The sequence below is a fragment of the Stegodyphus dumicola genome, chromosome 10 (assembly GCF_044657685.1).
Source record: "Stegodyphus dumicola isolate Sdum_Otavi_A_Nest chromosome 10, ASM4465768v1".
Lineage (NCBI taxonomy): Eukaryota > Metazoa > Arthropoda > Arachnida > Araneae > Eresidae > Stegodyphus > Stegodyphus dumicola.
This window is the reverse complement of record NC_140777.1, coordinates 68,060,947-68,079,764: the sequence shown is the minus strand read 5'-3', so window position 1 is coordinate 68,079,764 and position 18,818 is coordinate 68,060,947. Positions and strand designations below refer to the sequence as shown.

At 29.1% G+C, this 18,818-nt stretch overlaps 2 protein-coding genes across 3 annotated transcripts in view; one reads left to right on the top strand and one right to left on the bottom strand.

The window, feature by feature from the left end:
- Window positions 1–2,124, top strand: part of LOC118194600 (SPARC-like) — a 55,242-nt gene extending 53,118 nt beyond the window's left edge. For both annotated transcript variants that reach the window (XM_035365774.2, XM_035365775.2), the window contains one exon: window positions 1,758–2,124. In XM_035365774.2, coding sequence (XP_035221665.1) covers window positions 1,758–1,798 — 41 coding nt within the window. In that variant the 3' untranslated portion in view covers window positions 1,799–2,124. The remainder of the gene's footprint in view (window positions 1–1,757) is intronic.
- An 899-nt stretch (window positions 2,125–3,023) lies between these two features.
- Window positions 3,024–18,818, bottom strand: part of LOC118194601 (uncharacterized) — a 61,431-nt gene continuing 45,636 nt past the window's right edge. Inside the window, exon 8 of the mRNA XM_085825049.1 lies at window positions 3,024–14,071. The gene's annotated coding sequence lies outside the window, so the exon portion shown is untranslated. The remainder of the gene's footprint in view (window positions 14,072–18,818) is intronic.

Genomic DNA, 18,818 nt, shown 5'->3' with positions numbered 1-18,818 from the left:
AATAAAATATCTGCAAAATAAATTGATAAATAAAAACAGAAACATCAAAGAAAAATTGAACTGATATTTAAAAATGTTTACAGTCAAAAGTTGTTAATCCGGACTCATCGGGACTTCGGCGATTCCGGATTATAGATCATCAGTTTAAATCGCGTAAGATGGCATGCAGAAATTCTAAAATTAAAAATATGAAACCGTAATTTATGAAATAAAGAACAATTATGATCTAAAGGATATCAAAATTTACAAAAAAAAAAAAGCTTAATATTTATTTGTTTACTTTATTAAACATTTATTTCAATGTAAGTTGTTTAAGTTGCTTCGTTTTATGTGATAATACTTTCTCTTTAATTCTATAAACAGACATAATTTTTGTTCAGTTACAAAGTTCTGCTGTTCAAGTCCTGTTAATTATCGAAATTTTTTCGTTTTCACTAACCTCTCTGTCACATTCTTCATGTCTTTTATCCATTTTTTGCAGCAATTCCACTTTTTGTTTGATGGACATCGAAACATACTTTCGTTTTTTACTATCCTTTGGGAGCTCCAGAATCGAAAATTCTATTTGACATAATCGAAAGTTCAAGTTTACTTTTATAGTATTGCTCTTACAGTCTGCAAAAAATAATAAGCCGGATCCAATTCGAAAATTAACAACGCAATCATCAACATTAACTGAAATAGATAATTAGATAATTTTAACTTATACTGTCCGTTATACATAAAACGCGCACGCGGAAACGTATTCTGCGCTTGCGCACACGCAATCGTAAGAGGTCTTGCGCACACGTGTAAACGCCTATGCGCATGTGTCAACGCTGTGCATGCGCAGAAAGTTTTTAGCTTTGAGGTCCGGATTATAGATCATTCCGAATTATGGGTGTCCGAATTAACGACTTTTGACTGTATAAAGTGCTTAAGAATGAAAAAAATTAAACCTGTTTTAAAAATTTTCCCTTTCATATTTTTCTACCAAGAATATAATTCCAACTTTAAATACAGTTATTATTTTATTACTTAAAATAAAAGTTCCATTTCCATTTAAATTTCCAATATGCGAATATTAGTTCTTCCTCCCCATCATAATAACAACATACTAATTTATCAAGTCCCATACCTAAAACTGCTAAAATCATGATTCATAAACATAATGAAAAAATAATTTCTTGTGCTATAGTTCTTAAATTGTACATTAAGAGGCTTCAAATGTTATTCAGAGTTAAATTATTACGATATCAATATCTAAACTTTATTCTCAATTTCATAAACTTAACAACTGTTTTCAGTCTGAACAATTTAAGAAATTTAGGGCATGAAATATAAATAATATGATAAAATATGTTTTTTCATGATTAAAATGACTTACACTACTTTGAATTTCTATAAATATATTAAAATAACTTTAATTAAAAATTTTGCATAAAATGAATGCAATACCTTTTTTTTGACATAGATATAATAGAAATTTTCCTTATATTTGGACAGATCCCTTTTTCTTAAAGTTTAATATATTAAAACTAAAATATTATAAGTTCAAAAAGTAACATTTATACTAAATTTTAAATGCAAAGAAAATAATTATGTTCATTTTTTACCAGCACCCAGAAACTCCTTGATACATGTTTATTAATTTTAAACTTCTAGGAAAATAATCCTTAATGAATATGATTATTATTTATTTTTATATTATCTAATGTAAAATTTTTTATGAAATACAAGTACATATTTTCATTTATGTAATGATGCTACTGTTTCAGATGAGATTGAAGATAAATGTGCAACTATGCATAGAGGTTAGAAAGGATGAAGTTTAGAAAGCAACAGTGAGCTTGTCAGCTATTGCCATGTTGTGTTATAGAATAATAGCATGATGTCATGCTTGCCAAACAGTACAGCCCTTAACAACTTACTTAAATTTCATTATTTTACATTTTTATAATCTTATCATGAGAAAGATAGTTACTGATTTTATATGCATTTAAAAGTTTTTACAAAAATTAATTTTATCTGCCTTTTTGATAATGTCAGGCCTAGAAGTGTCATGTTTTTAAATCACTGCCATGTATTTTATATGTATTTACTATATGTGATTTGGTGTGATGAATAAAATATAACTGATTTGTACTTCATTCTTTTCTATGTCAAGTACGACATGTTATGCTTTTTGTGATAACTACTATTGCAATTTATAAATTTAACACATTACAGGAAGTTCAGAACTAATAGTTTCTTAAATGTTAAATAAAATGTATTTTAAAATTTGTCTACCCCTAGATGAAAGTGGGGGGGGGGGAAAAAAAAAAAAAAAAAAAAAAAACTTATTGTGACACGTATTGTGAAGCCTCTCAGAAATTTTCATGTACAAATTTTCTTTGATACAAACAGTAAAAATTTTATATTTTTACAACGATTTAGTATTCTACATCATAATGAAGTTTTTCATTCTTTCAATCTACATCATTCTTTTAATTTTTGAATTTAAAAAAAAATTACCTTAATGCAGAGAGAAATTTTATAATGATGATTCACAAATAAATTAAAAATACCTGAAACTTTTTTTAATATTTATTTTGAAATTCAAAATAAATAAAAATTTCCAAATTCCCCTCCCTCAAAATTGTAATTCTAAATGAAGAACTTCTTTTTTTATATAGCATCTACAGTTATTAAAAGTTAAGCATATTGAATCAAATTCTAATATGACTAACGATACTGCTATATATAAAAGAAATTTATAATAATGTAAGAATTTTTCCAACCATAAACCAGAGATTTCTACAAGACAGCTACTGCAAAATCTGTAAGAAAATTATGACTACACCTTTTGAATAATATATTAGAATTACCGATAAATTGTAAATGTTTAGCAAAAAATTAAAAATTATTTACTTAATTTCTCAGTTATTCTGTCACTTAGAGAAAAACCTACCTATATCTTTCTGTACTAAATCAAAATACATTAAACACTGTCCATTTCTTTTTTTTTTTTTTTTCAAAATCACACAAAATGATACTCTCAAAAATAATTTCATAAAACAACTTTTATCTCATGATCTTTAAATTTTTCCATGCCTTTTCAAATAACACAAATACAATAAAATGTACAAAGCTATCTATCTACAAATGGATGTTCAATACAATAACATTCTGCAAATTAGAGGAACACATTTGACACAGATTAGTTTTGTTCATTTCATGCACATACACAAGATTAGTAACCATGCTGATTAATTTGTTTTAAAAATCACAGTTGTGGATGTATAAACAATTTTTAAAATTATAGCTTGTATAATCATGAATTTCATATTTGTCAAAGAGCCCTAAAATAATGATATTTTGCTTATTCTTAAAAAATCAATTTAATTAATACATTTTTTTAATATTTTACAGTTCACAACATTAAAAAAACTTGATAACTGTGCTTTAACCTCTCCTACATGATACACAATTCTAAATATGTTCATTCAATATAAATCAAGCCAATGTAAAAGTAAAACAAATAAAAGTTTAAGAGTGAAAAAGATATTTTTAAAATTTAATTTAAATTAGTAAATATCTTTTCTGTGAGAAATTAAAATGAAAAACCATTTAAGCAATAAATTCAGTTGTACAGCATATTTCTAATCAATGGTTGATGTCCAGATATTTAACTATCCAAATAATTATGATTTAAGAATGAATGCTACTAAACAAAATACTGAGTTTTTAAATAAGACCACCCTGCAGTTAATTTTGTGCATATAAACTCATAATTTAACAATTATATAGAGTTGAATTCATTTTCACTTATTACTATGCCTTTCTTATGACTAAAAATAATCACTTATATCTCCAATATAATTTTATCAGTCATGAAAATCATATGCACACATGCAAAAGTACAGTTTGATGTAAAATACATAAATTAGAAAACAAATAATTTCATAAGCTAGACCTGAAAGGTAAAGCCAGTTGTCTATGTGTTATCTTTTTTTTCTCTTTGAGTACCAAACTATGGTTAAATGACCAATAGTTTGGCTGTTGTTCTATGCAAATACCTCATTGATATGTCCATTGTTGTTAAGTTTAAAGATAATTTTTGTATGATTATAAATGTTTATATGGTACAATAAGTCTATTTTTCATTTCATTTATAATTTTGTTCTAGGTGAACTACTAAATAAAACTACACAATTTACAGAACTTCAAATTAAAAATTATCTTTTCCCAAATGATGGCATATTGTTCTTAAACTAGACTAGGACTTCTCTGAAAGATTAATATTCCTTTTTTCTATCACATACCATTTAACAATTCTTACATTTTCTCCTATTAATAAGGAAAAAAACTTGGATGTCAGACGTGAGATGGTTCATTGTAAAACCGCAGGAATATGCCCCACTTACTTTGTTAATAGTTAGTGGCTTCTCCAGGTGCCTGTGTATTTTTAGCCACTGTGTGATTTTTCTTATAGGAAATGTTTGTTATGTGCTTTAGTAAGTTCCATTGATATTGATTATTTTTGTAAAATACAATTTTTATCCTTAACACAGGTTATGGATCGCTGGTTGAAATCTTGAACTACTACACTGAAAGAAAGTAACGTTTATAGTAGCAGTCAACTAACAGGAAATTAACAATGAATCAACTTCAATTCTGAAAGAACTTGTTAAGAAAAAAAGATAGGAAAACTCGGAAGTATGACAAAGAATAGCTTAAATTTGGATTCTCATGGACTGGAGATGAAAATGAGCCTATTCCACTTTTCACATTTGTTTTGAAAACCTAACAAACAAAAGCATGAAACCATTCAACTTAAAGCACCATTTTGAGATAAACTATAATCAGTACAAAGATAAACCCATAAATTAATTTTAACTTGACTAAATTTATTTAAAAAATAAATTTAAGGATTTAAATTAGTCTCGAAAAGTAATGCAGGGTCTGATAAGTGACAACAAAAAAATGCTAGAAACTTCATATCGCGTGTCGCTTTTAATTTCAAAATGTAGTGCAGCGGAAACCATTGGTGAAATTTTAATCAAGCCTATAGCCAAGATAATGGCAGAAGTAATAGGAGGTAGTACGAAATAAACTTTTGAACACTTTTCTCTCTCAAATAATACAGCTCATCGATGAATCATTGATATGTCTAATAATGTGAAACAGATGTTATTATCTGATATTTCTCACAGTTTTTATTACTCATTGCAAGCCAATGAGTCCACTGATATTGCGAATTTTGCAAATCTTATGGTGTTTGTTAGATACGAAAAAATCAAGAAATTCATGACAACTTTTTATTTTGCCAGCCTTTATTAGGTCACACAACAGGAGAAGATATCATTATTAATGTTATGAATAAATTTATGCAAGAGAGCAAAAGCAGAAAGTATGATTGGAATTAATAAGGGACTCATTGCAAGAATTAAAAATGTTGCTCTAAATGTCATATCCACACATTGTTGCATACACAGAGAGGCTTTGGCAATATGTAAAGCCGTTATCACATTAGCTGTTTGTTGCCGGGACAAAACGTTTGTAGCAACAGTTCTGAGAAACGGCCTGTGGCAAAATAGGGTTACCATCTTCACTTGGCAAACAGGCTGAAAGCCAAACAAGAATCAGTTATCGCTCAGATTGGCGAAAGTGACGTTTCCTTTCAAGTGACATTCGCTTCTTCGTGTTGTTTTGTATCGCTCACACGCTTTTCGTTTTAAACTTTATTGTTAGTAATGGAAGATAATAGAAAGGTGATTGCTATCAAGTTAATCACTGTGATCTCCAGTCTGGCACTTCATGTAACAGATAAACACACTTCTGGTTATAGTAATCAATTACATCAGTAATAGCCAAATTCTGTATACACTCTAAGAATAGTTTAAAAACATGTGCTGGATAAGTCTATTTATCACACATCGCTTATGTGTATTTTCTGTTGTCTGCATTTCAATGAAAATTTGTGACCTGGTGAAAGCATTTTCTGACTAACTTTATGGCTTATAATTACTGTTCTGTCCATTCAAATGACAAAAATCTATATGGCTGATATTTACCACCTCACAGCCCGCAGATACTATTCAGCAAAATGAAGATCAAATAAAGCATATGAATAAATGAGCAATCAAACATGTGCGAGTTGTTTACTGTCCCATAGAACACTCGGTAATATACCTAAAACACATTAATTATACCAACTCTAGAAATTAGGTGTTCACATCATGAGTTTGTTTTATGGTTTGATTTATTGAGATTACAGCAAAGCACACTAGGGCTATCTGCCTAAGGGAAGGGATGCCTTCGGGGAGGACTTTCTAAGGGAAACTGGCTCGTATACACGTTACACATGGGGAAAACCACGAAAGCGTCCATGCAGCCAGCCCGTTCGCCGGATTCGAATCTTGGACCGAACTACCAGTGTTCAGCGACTTTACCGCTCGGCCGCTGGTGGGCTCAGTTGGTTTTATGTGATTACCGCAAAGCCTCGAGGGATAACAACAGGAGGGATCCCTTTGTAGAAGATTTTTTAAAACTGGCTCGTATACCAGTTTTAAACCAAGGAAACGTCATGTAGCCAGCCCGTTCGCGGCATTCTAACCTGAGACAGAACTACCAGTGTTCAACGACGCTTCGGCCACTAGTAGGCCCGTGCACTTAATTGGAAAGTGCAATTCATTATGTAAACAGACATAAAGGTGATAATCAGTTGTGCGCTGTTTTAAGTAATCAAATGTTATAAATGCACAGCTGTTACATTTCTTATTATTTATTAAGTCATGTTTTTATTACGTAGATCATACGTATGATATAATTATGAATTAACCCAATAACAAAATGTGTACACTCTTTAGTACTCAAATACTCATCAATTATTTTTCAACTGATTATTACATACCCATAATAATTTGCAAAGAACTGATAACTATAGTTGCTGCCAATTACATAATCGTTATCTGAATTAAAAGTAACTTCAAATAAACTTCTTGGCAATGTTCATTTTTGTATTCATACATACATATATATATACACATCTAATAAGTCATATATTTACATACAGATAGAGAGATGCGATGTTTTAGAAGTTGTTAATATATATTTATTAGTATTAATGTAATGAATAAGATTTGTATTAATGAATGTATATACAAATGTTTTTCATCATGCATAATAATAAATCCATAAATTTTCAATGTTTCAATATGTAGCATTTCCAATAAAAGTATAGTTTCTAATGTATTTATAATCCAAAATGTATTTCATTAATAACATGAAAATAATAGACAAATTTAATGAGTATTCTCATTATTACATAAGCTATGCTTTTCTTTTTTATGCATCTTTTATGCTGTTTAAAATGTGTCACTGATTATGCAGTTAACAATTTAAAAGATAAGTAATTCGGAGAAAAGCCGCGCATATACAAACAATTAAAAAATTATTCAACTTAAATTTAAGAAATAAAATTCTATTATATAACAGTGTTATAATACACGATCAGCACGAAATACGACAAATGTGGCGAACTTTTGGCTACGAACAATTTGTAAACAAATCCGAAATGCAAGAATGTCGTAAAATAATGTCAACTCTGAAATTTCCACGATTATATATTTAATGAATATAAACACATTTAAAAAATGACTCAGGCAGTTGTATTACAACAAAACAGCAATAATTAAATCGGCCTCTATTTCCACTGTCCATCACTTCACAGTGAGAGCCATCGCCATATTGAAAGTTACCCGTGATCCTTTAGAAGCTGACCTTTCGTCTGATTGGTTGAACGTTCGAGGAACACGTTTCCAGCCGGAACATTTTGGGAAAAGTTTTAAAATGTTGCTCGTAGCCGGGACACGTTCCTCCTAGCTAGATGAAACATTTCTCGGAAGCCTGTCGCTTAAAGCCGTGCTACTAGAATCTCGTTTCTTGGAATTGTCCCGGGTAAGCACGCGCGTCTATAGATGTGATAACAGCATTAGATGACTACTGATTTACGGAAAGTTCTGGATGAAAGCATGAAAATCGTTAACTACATTAAAAGCCTTCCTTTGAATACACGACTTTTTTTGAAAATATGTGGTGAAACGGGAAGTAGTCATACCCAGCTTCTTTTTCATTCTGTGTTCATTGGCTATCTGGAGCAAAAATTCTAAATCGATTGTTTGAACTTAGACATGAACTTTAATGTTTTTTAATGATAGATTTGAGTTGGGAAATTGCTTACATGACTGGAAACGGCTTTGTAAACTAGCATAATTAGCAGATATATTCTCTGTTTAAAACTGCCTCAACTTATCATTACAAGGTAAAGAAGTTTCACGTTCAAGATAATGCTGCCATCACAAAACTAAATTTATGACAAAAGAGAGTTGGTGATGGAGAAGTAGACTCGTTTCCCTCTTTTCATGAGTTTTTAACAAGTTCGACTATTAAAATTAATGCCGATACTCTGAAATGCATAACACAGTATTTGGAGAGTTTGCAAGTGGGCTTGAAAAACTACTTCCCTGATTTAAACAAAAATGTTGTATGGATAATATATCCATTTAACATTAACACAACATCCATGCCAGAAGATCTGGTTACAAATGCAGCATGTGTATCCAGTTTTAACAGAAAAAATTCTGAAATACTTATTGCCTTTCCAACCTCATATTTATGTAAAGTTGCTTTTTTCATCATTTGTAGACATTAAGTCAAAAAAAAAAAAAGGGGGGGGGACAGACTATTGGACATAGAACCACATCTTCAGATTGAAATTAACAACCAGGGAATCAAATTATGATGATCTGTCATCTCAGCACAAACAATTTCATCCTTCTCATTAATTCAAATAAATGTTAGATAGAACTTTTATTTATATTTTATCATGAATAATTTTATTTCTCTTTTCTTATTATTTTGTATATGTCACACAAAAAAAGAAAAATATATTTTGATTGTTATTAAAATACATCCATTATTTTGACAAGGGGTACTCAGCATTATGAAAATTATAGAAGGGGGACACATATGCCAAAAGTTTGGAAAACAGTGCTCTAGAGAGATAGATATCCATTGAATCAACCATTGAATAAAAATTGCTGTCACATTAAATTTCTGCATATAATTACTTAAAAACTAAAATGATGAAGAAAAATTTATGCAACACAGGGACAATTTCATATGCAATAATTAGAAAAGTTATGAATATTAAAATCAATAGCTGAAAATAATATGGTATAAATAAGTAATAAATAAATAAATTATAAAATTTATACATAAATTATAAAATTTATTTATTACTTATTTATACCATATATAAATTATAAAATTTATTTATACATATTTTTAATTGTATTAGCACTTTATATGCTTATGACACATTTTATGAAATAGTTTTCATTTTAAATATTAGTAATTTAAAAAAATAACTTGCAACTATCTCATAAGATTCACTGAATGTTAATTATGAAAAGATAATTAAAGAAATCAGTAAGAGCTCCAATTTTCTGAATGGTAGTTGTCCAGTACACTTGCTGTTTCAGAATATGTGAAATTCAACTTTTTTCTTAATTTACTTTTTAAAATTTTTTTCATAAGTTTAAACTACATATGAGGATTATGCAGCACAATATATGCTTTTTTAAGAAACTATTAAATAAATTTGAACAAAAACGCTTGATCTACAGTGCTTGACATAGCGTTAATGGAAATGAAATTACATGTCATAAATATGGTCTATTAACACAGTCATAAATACTGTTCTTTTTTTATGCTATGAGTCATTGCATAGCTGTAACAAGTGCTTCTTTTCTTTAATAAATAACTAAGTAAAGTTATGAATTTTTTTATGTAAATAAAGAATGTATTTTCATTTAAAATTTAATTTTACCATATAGTTTATATTTAGTGTCAGAGCATTTGTTTAAATAAAAATTAACTCCATTTTTTTTATTTTAATAGACAGAAAAATGGGTTCTGTGCTTAGAAAACTAAAGAATAATTTCATTATTTTTGGTGAGAAAAATATATGCTTTGTATTTCATTTTTAGGAACACATTTTTTTTAACTATATAACCTTTGTTCAAATAAAACATGATAAACAAAAAAGTAAAATTCATTTACTTTTGCAAAACAATAGATATGTATTAGGCCAAAGAAAAAGATAACCTAACTATCAGGACAACTTCAATCCCAGTTGACTTTGATATATGAAATTCTGCTCAAGTTACAGCAAAAACAATAAGCAATACACCTTAGAAACTACAAGTTATTAATTTTGTAAAACAAAATAAGCTGCTTTATCATTTGCCTAATTTTTTACAGCAGTTTTTTCTCTTTCTTTGCTTTCAATTTGCATAAAAAAATAAGCTTTTTTAAAGTTCTAACATATTTAAAAAATAAATCTTCTATGCATAGCATTGTTAAGAATCTTCACTATTTATCTATTTATTTTTATGCAATACCAGTACAGTTATCAGACAGTAATAAAAATATCCTTATTAATAAGGAATAATGAATTAGATTAATTAAATCTAAAAACTACTTACAGAGAATGTTGTGCAAGGTTCAATGCTTAAATGCTTTTAATAGATATGACTTTTTGTATGCAGTTTTAAACAAAATACATGCATCCCTCAACTTCGAAAATTCATGTATTAACAAAATTTAATTAAAATGCTATTCATCATATGCTTTCAAACTTTGATAGAAATGATAAAAACAATAATCTATTTAATTTTCTTAATATGAGCCGTAATTTAATTTATGACTCTTATTTCCAACAAATAGTATATATCATGGACTATGAATATGTTATTCATTGGTTGAAATATATTCAATATTAAAGGACTTTTAAAATTTTAAAATATTTATATGCAAATAAATTATGCATTTATTACTAATAAATTATGCATTTATTGGTATTTTCTAATGAAAATTATAATTTTCTCCTAACAATAACATTATGAAACTGATGCATCAAATAACAACTCTTCATCTACATAAAAAGAGTTTGATCTGAATAAAACATACATTTTTTAAAATCAGATTTTAGGTGCATAAGCATTTATAACTGCATGTAAAACAATAAGTTAATAAAAAAAAATATTACTTATAAGAATGGGGGAATGCAAACTTCTATAATGTACTTAGCAATAAGCAATATTAAAAAAAATACTGTTATGTGTTTATTTTCTATGAAATATTTTATATTTATTTTTGCATATGTCTTCTTTCCTTTATGTTACTGTTGTGCAGTAAAACCTGTTGATCATGTAGGATTGAAATGCTGTCAGAAGAAGCAAAGCAAAACTGTCTACAAAATTTCACCATCTCTGTATCACTGAGCAATCTCCACAGATTTCATTTCTATTTAAGTTCTATTTTAATTTCATATTATATAGCTTAATTCTAATTTGCAAAACTGATAAACTAGGGTAATTGAACAGAAAATACAAGCTGTTTTAATAATTACTTCAAAAATTGATCAGATGATGTCATTTTAATCAATTTAATTAATGCAACTAATATTTTCAGTCACATTTAATTCTGGAAGCTTAAATCAAAACTTAACTGATTTATACAACACATTTCATACTTCTAATGCCTTCTGCCACATTTTCTGATCCCCGAATTTTACAACAAACAATATTTTAATATTATTCCCAGTTTGTTAAGAATCAAGTTATTTTATTTAAAATTAAATTTGAAAGATAAAATGCCTTGTCAAATGGCAATATTTGAGACTTTACTATTTGTAAGACATGGTGAAATATAAATTAAAGATATTAAGTTTTGTAGAATAACTATATTTGCCAAAATATGTGGTTGATAAATATATGTAATATTAAAAAAATTTGGAAAGTCTGCACTAAAGATCTCTAACACAAAAAAATTTCCTCACTTTTCAAAAATTAAGAACACAGTATATAGAATGCTATTTTAGGTGCTAGCATAACAGTTGTCAATTCTGTGCAAGTATAAACTACAAGAAAACTTCCTTTGACTTGAAAGGAACATAGTTTTTTTTTATTTTAAACATAGTTTTTTTATTTTAAAATAAATTTAGGAATATTAAGAAACTAATTTATAATTTTAGTGCAAAATATGGGAACTGCGATACTTTATAATTTATCTAATACAACTGATTTCATGCTAATTTCTCTTAACAATATTAGAGCAGCTTTTTTCGAACAATGGAAAAGGTCTTACTGTAATCTTAGAAAGATGAACAATATCACACAATCATAATCAATAAATGCAATATGATGCAAGAACTCTCAGCTTAAGTTCAAAAATATAAGGAAACACTAGAACAAAAATTAGATAGGATTTTGTGAATCATTATCTATTCAATACGTTTTACATGTTTCCGTTAAAGCCATATCACTTAGTTCTCACATAGTTCCTTGTCACCAAGACATGAACAAGTAGCTATCTTGTTTCTTCAAAAAGAGTTATTAAAAAATATCACTAAGACTGTATTTGAAATGAAATTAAGATGTAACTCAAAGCCAAAATGGCTAAGCAGCCTTCATCTCTGCCACGAAGAAAAAGGATGTTCCAAGTGCAAAAGTGGTTTGTTGGATCATGCATCATTACTGTCATGCTATTTATTTACTTATGGTGCCAGGAGTTAATGTATATTAAGTTTCGTGAACTAAAGCTTGCTTCAAATGAATCACAACACAATGGTTAATTACATGACAGAGGTTTTTGCAGTTTTTGTTATCTTGTCCTAACGTTAAAAATCAGTGGATGCAACAAAACTGTGGAAACCAATGAAACCTAATAAACAAATAGAATATATATATATGCCAAGTTCTTTTTTTAAGAGTGTTTTTTTTTTTTTTTTTTTTTTTCTAATTTTACCATAAAATCAGAAATGTTTCCTTGCTGCTATTCCTGCTCGTTCGATTTCATCTAGTACTGAGTCAAAGGCCAGAGGAGAGAAAAGAACTAAAATGTGCCAATATGGCCCAAAAATGTATGATATGACTTTGACAGAAAACTAACATATTTTTAATTATTTTCAATATTTTTGAACTAACTGCATAAAAAAAAACGAAAATAAAATAATTTTTATTAATAAAGAAGTGCAGTGAAAGTAATAGTACTTCTTTTTTACAGCTAAGAAGTACTATTACATCAAGTACAGCAAAAATTTCCAAGCAATAACATAAGTAGCTTTCGAGTAATATTTCTCACAAATAGAAATCACTGACAATAATGATGTTAACAATATGTGAACTATTCCTCTCATAAATACAGACTAGCTTTTGCTGAATAGTTAATTGAAAAATGACAAAAATATGATTTAAGATTTCTATTAAAAAAAGTTTTAAACTTGCATAAATTTATAAAATTCACAATCTAAAACTTATTGACAAATCATGCTTCAAAAAGTTCCAAACTAATATTTTAACCATTCAACTTTCAAAATATTTATTTAGCACAGAAAAATTCTGCACTATGTCACATTTCTGAAATTGAAGAGTAGATACCTAACCCCTATTAAAATAGGTCTCATATTACACTTTAAAAAAGAAATTTGCAAATGCCTTTTATGGAAAATCTTGTAAAAAGTTTGTTATAAGGCCTTTTCTAAGTGATATATAATATAGCATATTGTACCACAAATCTCCAGTTTTAGTTACAAATCTAAATCCTTCTTATAATTATCACAAAAACACCAATATGATAAACACATAAAATTTTATAATAATAAAAAAGAAGACATGATGAAGTATAATTTTAAATATCTCAACTAAAATATAGTTTAACATTTCTTTCTGTGTGCAGATTAAACAAGTAACCTTACATGATTAATAAAGATTAATTTAACAAATTTTTCCACAACTGTACAAAAATATACTCATTATACCTTTTTGTAGCAACTGTATCAAATATCTTTAAACAACAAAACTGGGAAAGATAGCACTCTTTTTCTTTAGAGTACAGTGAATATGAAGGAATACCATATCCTTCTTGTTGATCCATGACAATAGGCACATGTGCAATCTTTAAAATATTTCAGGAAATATATACACAGTAACACTTGGCATATCAAGTATAATTTGCTTACAATAAGCTCTAGGTGATCTAAAAACTGAAAAGGAAAAAAAGAATCAATTACAGCTTCATCTTCCTCTAATTACAAAATTCAAGCACTAAAATGCTTTGCAATTCAATACAGAATTTTAAGAATTACAGCATATTTCAGATGGTAAAATTATGCATTAGTTCTTTCAATATGATGATTTTTTTGATTTCATACACTGGTTATCATAAATTAAGGAAAAATCGCGAAAATCACGATTACTGAAAACATTACATGTAGAATTTTATGAAACTTACCCACAATATACAACACATAGTAAGGTATCAAATAACATAAAAATAAATTACCAGACAATTATGGTAGTATAGAAATGAGCACATGTATAAAATGAACAAATCGAAGGTGTCAGTTTGCTATATGAAAAATACCTTCAATATGGAATATGGTTGCGTCTAGGAGCAATACAGCACTTACAGCGATGCGTGATGCTTTCAATTATGCGGTCTATCAGTTCCATAGGAAGTGACAGACATTGCTTTTGAAAAGCAGTTGCAAGCGTGGCAACGGTCTGAGGGGGTGGATTGAGAGCAGCTAGACATCTCTCTAAAGCATCCCAAATGTGCTCGATCGGATTCAAGTCTGGGGATCGAGCTGGCCACACCATGCGCATAATTGTTTCCTGTTGAAGATAATCATCTACGATGCGAGCCCTGTGTGGTTTTGCATTGTCATTCCATAACAGGAAAGCATCACCTATTGCCCCGGCACATGGGCACACATAAGTATCAAGGATATCATCTCTATAAATCGGAGCATTCACCGTTTCCGTTGGAAAGACATGGAGGTCTGTGCGTCCACCCAAAGAGATGCCACCCCAAACACGGACACTGTCTCTTCCGTATGTATCTTTTTAACAGATGTTTGATGGATGATAACGGGTCCCAGGTTCTCTCCATATCAAATAAAGCCTACTACAGTCAAAAGTCGTTAATTCGGACCTCAAAGCTACAAACTTTCTGCGCATGCGCCGCGTTGACGCATGTGCAGACTTTTACGGCTGCGAATATGCGTGTGCGTGCGAATGCGCGTAATACATTTACGCTTGCGCGTTTAATGTATAACAGACGATATAAGCTAAGCTAAAATTATCTAATTCAGTTAATGTTGCAGATTGCATTGTTCCTGAATCTTCGAATTGGATCCGGCTTATTATGTTTTGCAGACTGTTAGAGCAATTTTATAAAAGTAAGCTTGAACTTTCGATTATGTCAAATAGAATTTCCGATATATATTTACTAGTATGTAAAGGATCTACAAAGCAAAAGTATGTTTAGAAGTCCACTAAACAAAAAGTGGAATTGCTGCAAAAAATGGATAAAGGCATATCCTTCGTTTCTCAAACCATTCCGAAATCTGTTTATCAAATTCACGCTGCTCTGTGGCCCGGGGGGGGGGGGAACGACACGGCGTGCAATGAAGTGGAAGTTAACCTGTCAGCACTATCCTTATCTTCAGGGCAGATGTTTTTATTTTATTTCGCTCATAATTCCTTACTAAATGTAGTATTTCATCTCGATGTACTCCGTCTTTGATATGATTTAAATCAAATTCCTCATCATTATAATTCGCTTCCGATAAAGAAGAAAGTGATACAGAGGTTATTGAAAACAAAAAAATTTCGATTGACAAATTAGTCGGTATTCTCGACACAGCAATTATAGGACTTTAACAGCGAAACATTGTAACTGAAGAAGAAATTATGTCTGTTTATAGAATTAAAGAGAAAGTATTATCACATAAAACGTAGCAACTTAAACAACTTACATTGAAAGAAATGTTTAATAAAGTAAACAAATAAAGCTTTTTTTTTTTTTTTTTTTTTTTTTTTGTAAATTTTGATACTCTTTAGATCATAATTGTTCTTTATTTCATAAATTACGGTTTCATATTTTTAATTTTATAATTTCTGCATGCCATCTTACCAGATTTAAACTGATGATCTATAATCCGGAAAAATCGATAATCCGGAATTGCCGAAGTCCCTACGAGTCTGGATTAATGACTTTTGACTGTATCACTTTCTACACTAAACCTGGACTCATCCGTAAAGTGAACAGCCCTCTACTGATCAGGTGTTGAGTGAACATGTTGTCGTGCCTACTGCAAATGGTCCCTGCTATGGTGTGATGGGAGCAGCACGCAAACGACTAGTCATCTCGCATACAGACCACCTTCATGAAGCCTTCTACGCATAGTTGACATTGACACCAACTTTCCAGTGGCTGCAGCAAAGGAGGATCTAAGAAGGGTCCGAGTAGCGGTTCTATTCCTGCAGACACATAATGTCAAATATCGGTCATCGGCGCTCGTCGTAGCAGTTGGCCGTCCTTGGCTGAACCTCCTAGATGCCAAATCTGTGGTTTGAAATTGCCTCCAAAGTCTATGAACCACAGAAGGACTCACATTTAGCCATCTGGCCACATATGTTTGACTTTATCCTGCCTCTAGTCTCCCAATGGCTCTCCATTGTAGTTCTGCAGGCAAATGATGCCTGGCGATCATTGTTACGAATAGGCTATCTCAGATTTTTGATGTCACTATCACAGTCAAATATGTGGACTTGCTCTCAAATTTGAACTTTTATTCTCCTCGCGGATGACGTATTCCGAGCGCAGCGCCACTAATTTGCATATTGCAGTTTTACTCAGATACTCTTACTTGGCAACATATTCAAATTTTACATGGTTTGGCTTATTTTTGAGGGAGTTATCGCTATTTTTGTGATTTTTCCTTAATTTATGATAACCAGTGTATTTTCATTACATAAATTAAAAATCTACCAAACTTTCCAAAACAAAACAAACAAAATAAATAAATAAATAAATAAATAAAATTATACATAGCATATAACTCAGTGCACTTTTATTTCAAAATTTTTAAGGCATCAAAAATTAAGTGAGGCTTAAATTCAAAGCACAAATTTTAACATTTTATTTCTTAATAAATTAATAGCTTCCTACATAAGTACTTACTTAAGATATAAAAGTGTTTCTTATTTTTCAATAAATATTAAAATAATTTTAATTTTATCTCTATATTTCCAGTTTTTAAAGCCTAAGGCTGAAATTTGACACTGGCTTTTTATATCATTTAAAAAAGTTTTCAATATTCAAATCTTATTGCAACAAAAATTGCAAAACAAATAAGAATCGTCAATGGAATTCAATAAACAAGTACATGACTGATTTGTTTTATACTTAATTATATATTACTCTTTTTAAACTAATCTAGATTTCAAATTGGAATAACAAGGGAAAGAATTGATTTGCTTCATATTTTGTTCAGTTTATATTTATGTATCAAGATAAGATTCCAGATAGTAAAAGTAGGAAAAATAAACTTAACAAATATCATTAAAAGTATAATTAAAATTTTTAAAAAAAGGTTTCACAGGAAGATTATTTAGTCTCTTAACTGTCATGAGTGAATATATTTATTAGTACATCGAATGTCTTCTTTGACAGCAGATGTCATGAGTGGAGTGGACTTATACGACAGTGCACTACAATAATAATATAAGAAAAATGATAAAGTGGTGAAATTTTTTTTACCAGTTGGTGGAGATAATGACTTTCATTGCTTATATAATTTGTAAGACTGTTTAAAAAATTCTGAAAGCTTTCAGACCCTCCTGACATATACTATACTCTCTTGACAGGCATTTTCTAATACCACCAACATGGGGGGGGGGGAACTTAACTGAATTCAATATTGCTTACGATGCAAGAGGGTCAAAAACACAGAGAATCATGATATGAGTGGGTTGATTGTAAGTTTTCAAAATGATTTAAAAATAAATTTATAAATGCAGATGAAAATTATAAATGTAATTTTCAGACTTTCAATTAGAATTTTCCCACTTATGTACATGAATGAAAAACTGGAAAGAAATTATCTGAATGTGTTTAATTTATATTTGCTTCATTTACTTCAGAAATCATTTACAAATTGTAGCCAAGAGCTATACACTACAAAAAAAAAAAAAAAAAAAAAAAAAAAAATCAAAATCTAGAATTTTTTATAATGAGATAATTTTTTATAATGAGATTTATAATGGCTATAAATATAAGTATCAATTTTTATTATAATTGTACAAAAGTGTATCCTCTAGCTTCTGCTATTAAATTTCTTACAGTGATTTTCATTAATAATATAATAAAATTAATTTTTTTTTTTTATTTTCAGGCTTTAGTATGCATAATAAAAAGTAATTTTTTCCTTTATTTTACCTTTTTTCCTTTTTATTACAACAATTTGATCTCATATGACACAAAATAAAATTGCAAAAATATGCATAAAAGAACTTTGCTGGTGGGGAATGTACATATTTACTAAACAATGTAACTGAATTCATTTTGAAATAAAAAAGATTTATACCACTATTAATATTTATTATACATGCAAATTTATTTAACTACGTGTAGTAATACAATATTAAGTCTTACCTTTTCAAAGAGCTTTTTAAGTTAAAAAGTAAACTAAACAATGGTTACTATTAAAATTATATCATAAAATGTGATCTAATCTTTGAACCAAGAAATTTGACAAAATTTAGTAAAATAAATCTTAATTAATCTTTTAGTCTTCTGAGATTTTTAATTTTTACCACTACCATACATTCAGCACATTACACACTTTATTGTTGGTCAGGAAACAGCAATCACATTTGAACTGTACTCACTGCCTTTTCTACAAATAACCAATATTTCTAGAATTTTCTGAAAATGTAAATGTC